This window comes from Trematomus bernacchii, unplaced genomic scaffold (assembly GCF_902827165.1).
Source record: "Trematomus bernacchii unplaced genomic scaffold, fTreBer1.1, whole genome shotgun sequence".
Taxonomy (NCBI): Eukaryota; Metazoa; Chordata; class Actinopteri; order Perciformes; family Nototheniidae; genus Trematomus; species Trematomus bernacchii.
In genome coordinates, this window is record NW_022987342.1 from 8,355,244 (window position 1) to 8,366,511 (window position 11,268).

At 40.0% G+C, this 11,268-nt stretch overlaps 1 protein-coding gene across 1 annotated transcript; it reads left to right on the plus strand.

Annotated features, from left to right (window-relative positions):
- The first annotated feature begins 2,810 nt into the window (after window positions 1-2,810).
- On the plus strand, window positions 2,811-10,779 carry psmb3 (proteasome 20S subunit beta 3). The gene is made up of 6 exons (XM_034130669.1): window positions 2,811-2,953; window positions 4,012-4,196; window positions 6,920-7,027; window positions 7,129-7,306; window positions 10,441-10,535; window positions 10,619-10,779. The coding sequence occupies exons 1-6, from the start codon at window positions 2,951-2,953 to the stop codon at window positions 10,665-10,667; spliced, it is 618 nt and encodes a 205-aa protein (XP_033986560.1). The 5' UTR covers window positions 2,811-2,950; the 3' UTR covers window positions 10,668-10,779.
- The last annotated feature ends 489 nt before the right edge of the window (window positions 10,780-11,268 follow it).

The following is an 11,268-nucleotide window of genomic DNA, read 5'->3' on the forward strand; positions in this document are numbered from 1 at the left end:
CAGGGCCGACTCACTTCATGCTGCGCTTCCATTACAGTTTAGGAACTGGGGTAGTTACTATAGTAACGCAGTGTAGGCGGAGCCGTGACGTCATCTTCAATGAGAAATCCAGAAACACAACACAGCCGTTAGCTGTGAGCACTCAGAGCTCACAGCTCCTTATATATGTTCAGAAACTCGACAAAAGTTAAACAAGTACACACCACAGACTGCCTGTGTCATGGTGAATACAGTCGCTGCTTTATTTATGTCTGTATAGGCCGTTGTTGTGAGTGTGGACGGTCGGGGCATATACTGCGTTAGCTTAGCCAATCTCCATCTAGAAAAACACGAATTTTAAAAGGTTTTTCGCCTGCCGTCTGTCTGCAGACTTGACAAAGCATTAATTCATGGTTTTTACTAACCGGTATCAGTATGTTGTTACTTCGGCATCATTTTGAAACGTGTATTACAATTAAATCACGGTCAAATATGTCCATCTTGTTGTAGTTCTAGCCCTCTTGCCAGCGCTCCTCTCTCTAGTTTAGCATACTCAGCCCGACTCAGCCCTGTTTGTTGGCCCCGATAGAACCACAATTTTCTAGGGCCAGAAAAGAGGGGAAAAAGTGGCCCCGCGCCGTGCCGCGCCGGAACGAGGCCTAGTGGAAGCACAACCAAAAAAGGGGACGGCACGACACGGCACGCTTAAAGCGAGCTACGCGCTGCAATGGAAATGCGCCATATATACCAGGTGCGACTGTTGCTATGTGAGTTAATCTTTCAAATACAAGGTTGCTTGTTTGATTCAAGCTCTTGTAGTCAATATGTCAAGGTATTTATCCCTAACATTTTATCAGCTAACTAATGACACACACTCAGAGGATCTTTATAAACGTTTTAAGTATTGCACATCTTTAAACATGACTCTTATAAATCACTTTTAAAACCAGCAATGCACTACAATGTCAGCTTTTCTAAAATAGAAACTTCAATGTTCACATCTTTCTAAATGATTCTACTTTTCAATGACCTACAAATAATCCTAATAATAATCCCATTTTCTTCCATCTTCCAACTGTTCATATTTTTTGGTCAATTAACAAACCTGTTACAAATGTGTTGTTCAACAAATTTGAGCCTTTGCCACATTTATTTGATCACCATGGAAACCTTTGATCTCTGGACACGTCGTTAGCTCAAATATAAACACCTGTGTCATGGAACACGATGATGTCATAACTCCAACTGACATGTTCAGAGCAGCAGACTTCAGATAATGGTTAATGGTCCTGCCCTCAACAGCTCTACGTCAAGTATGGGGTGTCATCATATGCAGTGTCGTAACAAGGTTGTGATTGGCCCCGGTGCAAATATTGTTTTGGGCCCCCCCCCCCATCGCCCCAAACATAAGCGCACACTGATGCGCTCACACACGCACGGACATACACAACCACTCAGAAGCGCCACATGTTTTTTTTGCATGGGCCCCTGGCCGGCTCTAGTTACGCCACTGATCATATGCCGTTTCCATGGAAATGCATCCCTCGCCATAAAACACGATGTCGCTGTAACTCCAATGGACACGGTCCGATCGTCCCCCAAACTTCGCTTGTATATCACCGGTCCATGCCTCAACAGCTTTACGTCAAATCTGAGATCTCACCATAGGCTGTTGCCATGGAAACGCATCCCTCGCCATAAAACACGATGTCGCTGTAGCTCCAATGGACACGGTCCGGTCGTCCCACAATCTTCACCTGTATATCACCTCTCCATGCCTCAACAGCATACGTCAAATCTGACATTTCACAATATGCCGTTTCCATGGAAACGCATCCCTCACCATAAAAGACGATGTCGCTATAACTCCTATGAAAATGTTCAAAAAGTGCTCAAACTTCACATGTGTGCTAACAGTCCAGCCGTGAAGACATCTACGGGACAGTTTTGAGATTTCTTCAAATGCCGTTGCCATGGCAACACAATGCTCGCCATGAAACACGGTTTTCTCATAACTTCAGTGAAAATGCTCCAAATGGCCCAAAACTTCACAGGTTTGGTAACGATGCAGCCATCAACGCATCTAAGCGTATTATGGGATGTCATCAAATGCCGTTGGCATGGCGACAGATCATTCACCATCAAGTTAGTTCAAAGGTTTGCAGTTCAAATATTCTGCTGCTTTTCCAAGCCTTTTTACTTTCTTTTCTTCTCTCATCACACATTCAAGCCCCCAGTGTTCATGTATGATTTCAATCTAAATTCTTCACTTTCTTCTTACACATTACATTTCAGCATAGCAGTTTAGCGTCAGCTTTTCAGCATAAAGCATTCCCACTAGCAATTTCTTCAGGAATTGCATTCTCTAGTTTACTTTTATTGTTTTAAAAGTCCTGAGAAGTAGTATTTGTATTACTCAAAACATTAAACAGTGGTTCATTGGCAATGTATTCATCAATTAAAATGTTGTGTTGAAATGTTGTTCTAATTCCTTGTTTCACCAGTGGCTGCCCCTTTAATCTTACATTTGGTACAAAGCCTGGCCTTTTTAAACTTGTCCTCAAGGTGATTCATCAACATTCAGTTAATGTTAGGAGAAAGAAATAATAGTTTGTTGCATACTTAATCCGGTGACGGTTACACTAAATTCAGTTTTTAAATGCATCTAAAAAAAACTGACAGAAACCTCCCGGTTTTAATTTCACTTTAACACGCCTCAAACAAACTATACAAGCACATTTCGCCCAGTGCCCATATCCTCCAATGATAGCAGCGTTTAGCACAGAGTGACGTTCAACCAGCCAATGATCGTTGCGCAAGTGATGGCGTATTAGAATCATGTAAGGCTGATCCCTCTGTTTCTAAATCGTGTAGTCACTGTGGGAAACTGAAGAGCAGTAATTCACAATAGCCAAGAAAAAGTGGAGTTTGCAAGTTCTAGCTACTAGGAATAAACCACAACACACTCACAATGGTAAGAGTACCAAACATGTCAATGTGTTTTTAGGTAAATGGTCAAATGTAACTAGTATTTAAGGGTAACAGTTACAAGAGATGGCTAAGCTAATGTTGGTAGCCAGCTAGCTTATAGACTTCTACATCCTTCTTAAAGTTAGCAAATATTCTATGAAAACATATTTTAAGTTTGTGATTGCAAGTAACTTCAATCTCACAACTCTAAACGTTTCAATATATTCAATGTTGTTGTTAATTATACAAAACATTTCATTGTGATGGTAGCCGGGGCATATCTGCAATGCTAAATACTTAGCTTACCTAGCTGCACACGAGCTAACGTTGTGTCTTGTAGGCTAACTTAACTGTTACAATCATTCCCCGAATTCACTTTAATGGCATTATGATTCAATAACTCCGGTTAACTTAAAGGGCTGATGTTGCGTTTGGGTCAACATCAGCTAACGTTTGGTTAATTAGACATTGCTAGTTTGGTTAGCTAAAGCTTCAACCTACTAAGCTAGTCAGCAATTTGTTAATGTGAGTCCACTGACAGCAGAAAACTGCAACAACTTCAACAACCCAGCAACGAGGTTTCACTATACATCATTACATTTAAACATGTATAACGCGGGATAATAAAGACTTTGGTTCAATAATAATGTTCTACAACTACACTTTTTATTTTATCTTACTTTTATTTCTTTTGATCGTTGAAATTATTTTAGATTAACGTTATGCTCCATGTTTACACATTTGGGTGGTTGGAAATAACCCCGAGTCATGTTTTTGGTCCTTAAATGAAATACATAGATTTCAGTCATTTATTTTGAGGCCAACATTATTCAGTATCTTATTTGCATGTTGAAAATAATACATATTCTTAGGATATTCTTTACATATTATGCTGTATAAAAGGGCCTCAACTTAAACTTAATTTTAATTTCAATGAATGTGCTTAAAAATTAGCTTTATGTTTAAATAGTTTGATTTGTCTCTTTAATCAGTTGTTTGATCTATCAATGGTTTAAGCTCTGACTAACTTAACTCTTCTTACGTTTCTCCTTCTTCATCCAGTCTATTATGTCCTATAACGGAGGGGCCGTCATGGCCATGCGAGGGAAGAACTGTGTGGCGATAGCAGCGGACCGGAGGTTTGGCATCCAGGCTCAGATGGTCACCACAGACTTCCAGAAGATCTTCCCCATGGGAGATAAGCTGTACATCGGGCTGGCAGGACTGGCCACTGATGTTCAGACAGTGTGAGTGTGTAGACCTCCACCTTGTTCTCTCAAAGTGGCTAAACAGTTGTGAACACCAGGGTACTATGATGACAGGATTGATTTCAAACTCTATAAAGCTACAACTCTCAGATCTAGACTAAGTGTCAAGTACAATACTACACCTATAATGTTTATACCAATAACAAAAGTGTTGTAGTTGAATAGTATTACTATTCATTCTAATAAATAGGGGAGAACATTTTATTAGAAATTCTGCTATCCATAGCTTTGAAATAAGTTCAGTGTTTCCCCTAGGATGGAGTTATAGCAGCGGTGCAAAGGCACGTGGGCCAAGCATAATGTGAGCGCGGAGCGCGTGGAATTTTTTAGTGTGTGCACGTGCGAAGTGCGCCCCGCCAATTTGTTTCTATGTGTCTGCCAGCACAAGAAAGGCTCTTGAGGCCTAGTACCAGGGCCGGTTCTAGCCAATTTGCTGCCCTAGGCGAGATTTTATATATAAAGAATAAATGAAAAATCTCTACAAAAGACAAATACACTACAAAAACAGAAACTTATTGACATAGGTAATAGACGTCAAAATGGCTTCAAATGTATTCAGTATTGTATGAACATGTTTGAATTGGGGGGTGGACGTCACATCCTCTAGGGCAGTGGTTCCCAACCTGGGGGGCGTCAGGCCTCAGATGATTTGAGGCCAAATTTCATATTTACACTTTTTCTTTTACATATAATTGTAACGCAATACATGATTGTCACTAAAAGCCTTGTCTCTACATTACAATAAAATATAAAAAATAATTGATTAATTAATTTGAATAAAAATTCAAGTTAGTAGCTATTACAGACATAAAAAGACAGAAATGTATAATTCTTTCTTTAATAGAAATGTTTCTTCTGCCCGTAAAGTGTCCAAACCAGGCTTTTCTGGATAAGCGCATTTTTAAAACATAGTCATTGTCCATGCCGGTTTCAGATTATTTGTCACAGTTGCTCCGATCAGATCGGTCTCCTCCATTTTGTAGATTATTTACGACTTTTGAATCCACATAAACACATCGGCAAAATCCGGCTTCCTTTGAGCATGTGTTTTAAACAGTTTAATCCCTTTGTGAATTGTTTCCACTTGCGCCGTCCTTTAATTTCTTCATACAGCGGGAATCCAAATGAATTAATCCTGAGTCCAATAACCATCAAAGTCACTCCAATAGTGCTCCTTAATTACGCTTTCATCCTCCTTTAACAACATACTTCACATTCATCCAGTTTGTGACAGTAGTTGTAGCATTTTTGAGACTTTTAAACTTTAAAAGTTTAAAAGTCTCTCCCCCCCCCCCCCCCCCCTTGTGTGTGTATGTGGGGGGCGCAACTTCCAACAGGAGTCATTTGGGGGGGCTCTTGGTTGAAAAAAGCTTGGGAACCCCTGCTCTAGGGGGGTCCGGGGGTATGCCCCCCCCGGGAAGTTTTTTTTTCACATAAAGTAAAATGCTTCAATCTGGTGCACTTTGAGCACACAATTACTAGAGACCTGATCTAGGGGGTACAACTCTAAAACACCCATATGAAAAAGATCGGTTTACATTTTAATAATCAAATAAGTATATGAACATAACCAATAGCCTACCATAGCCAATAACAAATAAATGTAACTATTTTATTTTTGTTGTTCATTCATATCTTATTTTACCTAGTTAACATTTATTTATGCATATTTTTGTATCTCTCCAACTTTAAACGATATGTTTGGTTTACTGTCCTATAGTATACATTGGAATGATTTCAAACCTGTTTTTATTTATCCTAATAATTATAAAGGAGTGCCTTGGAAATATGTGTATACATAATTTGTGGTCAAAACGTTTGAGACCCACTGAGATAACTTAGACTAAAATGAACTATCTAAACACTCAGAGAGTCCTTTACGTCACTGAGCCTCTCAGTCTGAGAGGAGAGCTCTCCTCCACCCTGGTTGTAGAAACATCTACTTCTTATATCCGTTAGCGCAGCTAGCACCAGATTCTAATAACAACAGCGCCGGTACCGGTGCGCTCTCTCCCTCTCTCGCTCCCACGCTCGCACTTTGACTGTGAGCTGCGGGTGCCTGATTAGCCAATATCCCCCACTTTCATCACTTACAGCGCCCATCGTACAGGGCAAATGAAAAGTGTAACCGGGGTGAAAAGGGTGTTACATTTACTTAATTATGAATGTTGTTACATCAAGGCCGAAAATTAGGATGAGCGCCAACGGTCAAAAATGTTTTTTCCCCTCCCAGGGCTACCAGCGCAGCGCCCCCCAGATCTGGCGCCCCCCAGATCTGGCGCCCTAGGCGACAGCCAGATCTGGCGCCCCCCAGATCTGGCGCCCTAGGCGACCGCCTATGTCGCCTATGCCAAAAATCGGCCCTGCCTAGTACATACAGTGCCAATGTCTCAAGATTGAGCAAAAATACACCTTTATTGAACATACAGTAACACAAATACTACAAATCCACATAACAAACAATCAAAAATGGAAAAGGGTCGCCTATTATTATTTTTAATAAAAAAATAAAAAGTAAAAATAAATTATTTTTATTTTTTTTGGGTACCTGGCTGGCGCCCCCTAGCAGCGGCACGCATATTTCAGCAGCGACGCTGCACCGCCACTATTTGTATATAGGGGAAACACTGAAGTTAGATTTGTGATTACTGAATTCAATGTAAATATCTGAGGATTGATGGACGTCGTTGCCTTGTGTGTAGATCCCAGAGGCTTAAATTCAGACTGAACCTGTACGAGCTGAAGGAGGGTCGCCAGATCAAGCCCAAGACCTTCATGAGCATGGTGTCCAACCTGTTGTACGAGAAGAGGTGAGTGCACTGAACTTAATATAGACCCATGTCCACATTTAAGCTGCATACAGTAGGCACAAATACCTGCATAAATGGTAAATATGTCATGCTCTCATCAGGTTTGGGCCATACTACATCGAGCCTGTGATCGCCGGAATAGATCCAAAAACCTCCGAACCATTCATCTGCTCCTTGGATCTGATTGGCTGCCCCATGGTGACAGAAGACTTTGTTGTGAGCGGCACCTGCTCCGAGCAGATGTACGGCATGTGTGAATCTTTGTGGGAGCCAGACATGGTGAGTAGTGTGTGAAGTCACCTTAAGTGTAGGTTCAGGGTGCGTACGGGTGCTGGAAATCCTTGAAAATGCTTGAAATTGTACAAGGTGTTTTCAAGGTTTGAAAAGTGCTTGAAATGGAATTTGGGATAAAGTGCTTGAAATTGTAAATGCTTTACTTCGCTTTTTAGATTAAAAGAAAATAAAGAAGTCGGAGCGCGCTTAATTGCTTCGCTTTTACATAAAACAGCTCCGCTCCGGCCTTCCCGCGCAATGCGCGTGACCGGCAAGTGTTTTTGTTACGTGTGTGACCTGGGCATTCTGATGAGAGTGATAGATGACAGTATGCCAGGAGGTTGCCGTTTCAACGAGCGTTGGCTAGCAGAAGACAAATACAAGCCATGGCTAAGACGAGGGTCAAGCGAAGCCCAAGAGTAGCCTCCTATAACGATGCGAGAGTCTGCGCTGACGAGCCACACACCACACGAAAGGTACGCTGTCGTAGAACATTTTAGATTAGGCTATCGTTGCATGTAAAATACATGACACTTTTCTCTGTGCGCGGCAAAACAAGCTCGCCAAAATGGCTTCACTAGTCTGGCAGTATTTTAAGTGTCCGAAAATGACAATAAAATAGCGGTATGCAACGTGTGTGTGAAGCAGAAATCCTGCAGCTCCACCCGCTGTGACGGACCGGTGAGCGGAGCAGAACACACATTAAGAGTTAGACCTAACACACTTAGCTATTTGATCTACCTCTGGAACAAGCTAAACTAGTTATAAATATATTTATTCTTCACTGTCGGGTCGCTCATTACTGGATCAGTGAGCTGCAGGAGATACTGACGGGCTGTCAGGAGAGAGAGAGAGGGGGAGAGAGGAAAAGAGAGCGGTATCGGCTGATACTGATTCCGGCGATCGGCCCCAAAATTGGCGATCGGAGCATCCCTAATAATTGTATATATGTTTTATAATGATTGATCATGAAAGTGTTATCAAAGCTGGTAAAGGTGCAGCTAGTTTGAATGACTTTGTATACTACAGAGTAGCTTGTGAATTTACTCCAGGTGGAACTAAAGTCTGATTTAACACTTGATTATATTTCACATCATTCATCCACATCTGTAAAGTAACTAAAGGGATTAAATACATGTAGTAGAGTCAAAGTACACCATTTACCTCTGACTTGTGTTTACTGCCAACCTAAAAGTACCTCAAAAATAGTAATCAATAATATATTGAAAAGTTATTTGGCTGATTGTTTTATATTGGCTCAGCCAGGTTATATGGGATGCCCAGTCTACGTACAGATGGGTCTCATTTTGAAATATTAAACTTAGTTTTCTTTTCTAACATTTTTAATTTTTCATCCTCATGTAGAATGCTATTATGAAACACACATTTGGTTGTTTATAGCATAAAGAACATCTGATTTAATGTGAGGTAGGGAAATAATCATTTGAGTATAAGTATGTGTATATAAATATGTAATTTACAACAGCTGTAAGATGCTTGAAAAGCTTGAAAATGCACCTTGAAAATGCTTGAAAAGTGCTTGAATTTGACTTTGGAAAAGGTGTAAGAACCCTGTAGGTTACTTGGAAGTCATTTATGTTTCCTTCATGATCAATGTATATATTGTAGAGAAGTACAATGTACACATATTACTGTAACTGCCTATGGTTATGTTAATATTCTTATTTTATTGGACATTTTACTCTTAACATCATTTTTACATAAATATCTTAATTTTATTGCATATTGATTATTATTTTTTACTTTAACTTGTGTTTATATTACTATAAAATATAATAACTTTATAAACATTACATTAAATTATTATATATAATTCAATTTCTATTGTTTCTATTATTTACCTTTATTTGTTTCCTTCTGATTATGGTAATTAGGAACTTTAGCGTGGGCATTTTTATGCATTCAAATGTTTCCATTACCTTCCACATGTGGTATGAGTGGAGCAGAGATTAAAATATCACAGAAATATATTGCACATTTGACAGCTGACGGACTCAATACAGTGTTCAACTTTTGAGAAATATTCATTTACCACTTTTGTTAACTGGGATATAAATCTATTTTCTGTTCATGCCATTTGTAACATAGTAATTTGAAGAGCCTTCCTATTGTTCAGGACTCGGTCTGCCTGGTGTTCAATCCTTGCCACACATTTGTTTTGAATTTAAATATCTTGAGTAGGGATGGGTACCGAGCCCCGGTATTAAACGGGCCCCTGGGCTGAATTATTAAAGACCGTGGTACCGTTAAGGTCCGACGTTATCTGTCTTTTTATCGGTAGGCCTACTGGAGACATGTAAAAAATATGTCATATCTTATGCTACACAAACATTATATTGCAGTTTTAGTGTCGCCAACTCCGTTTCTAATATGCAAAAAGACTGCAAAATGCGTCTATGATTATTTTTAGTATTTTCGATCTTTCCAATCCAGACGAGAGATCTCTCTCCCCCGCCTGTGTGCGAGGGGACGGGGCAGTTTACACACACGCAGCTGCTACATGCAGCAACACACACACGGAGGAGATGGCGGAGAGAACGCGCTCCGAGGTGTGGTTAAACTTTACCCGTCTCCATGTGGACAATGCTCGTTACCAAAAGTGCAATAAGAGTTTAGCATGTAAGGGCGCTAACACGAGCAATTTGTCGAAACATTTAGCAAAAGTGCTCCACATTCAGACGGAGAAATGCACCGGGTTCGAATGTCTTTCTAGTAGCTCTGTAGCCCCATCCACGAGTAACTTTTCCACGTCAGGTTTTATGTATGCTAGCAGCAACACACGGAGTTAACTCAATGATACAAACATGGGTTAATGATTAGAGGGAACTGAGTTAGTTATTTTGTTAAAGTTTCAGCTATTCTGTTTACAGTTCTGTCATCAGATTATTTAATACCATTTGTTAAAACATTGTTGTTTCTTTTGATGTGAAATATTAAGCAATGTTAATTTTGTTCACAATTAGTTTACCTTGTTTTTTTCTCCAAAAGAACCGATAAGAGTACCGTTAAAAGACCGGACCGATAAGCGGTATCGATAAAAGTAGTAGTACCGTTAAAACCTTAACGATACCCATCCCTAATCTTGAGTGCTTTATTTGAGAAATGAGTTGTGTGTGCAGGAACCAGAGGATCTGTTTGAGACCATCTCCCAGGCCATGCTGAACGCGGTGGACAGAGATGCCGTGTCTGGAATGGGAGTGGTCGTCCATGTCATGTAAGTACAGAGACGGTTCAGAGATGGTTTGATGTTGATTGACAGGTTTGCAGTGATTGACAGCCTTTTCTTTTCTCTGGCAGTGAGAAGGACAAGATCACCACACGAACCCTGAAAGCCAGGATGGACTAGAGTTTCTGTTTCTCCCCACACTTCACCAACACACACGTTTTGTATAAAAATAATAAACAATGCTTGTTCTGTCTTTTTCTTTTCTTCAAAAAATAAACATGTTTAAACTACTGACATGACTGAAGTTATTGGTGGAAGAACTTTCACTACGTCGGCAATACTTAATTTTTGTTGCATTTTTGTATAACCAGGATTAACAAGTTCACATTAAAGACACAGGCAGGGTTGACCATGGAAAATATAGTTATAACCTTTCGTTATTGTCTATACGGCTGCTTTTTTCCAGCATGTCTCAAACCGGCCAAGACTGATGACACTTAAGAAACATTACCGTGTAGAAAAAATGTAATACACTATGATCTGCCATTTTATTTGTTGTCCAAATTTGTATTCTGAACACCCACCAACCATGCAGAGGCTTAAAATGATTTGGTTTTTCAAAAATAAGCTACCAAGTTGCCAGTGGTGTAATTTAATGAACTACATTTACTTCAGTAATGTACTTATGTATAATTTAGGGGGTACTTGTAGTTAAGTATTTCCGGTCCCTGCTACTTTATGCTTCTACTCCACTACATTTCAGACAGAAAAAGTGTACTTT

Bases quoted from the DNA above. Each gene is read 5' to 3' on its own strand.
- psmb3 (XM_034130669.1), top strand. The intron at 7,307-10,440 runs GTGAGTAGTGTG...TTGTGTGTGCAG, and splicing joins CTTTGTGGGAGCCAGACATG to GAACCAGAGGATCTGTTTGA. The intron at 10,536-10,618 runs GTAAGTACAGAG...TTTCTCTGGCAG, and splicing joins GGAGTGGTCGTCCATGTCAT to TGAGAAGGACAAGATCACCA.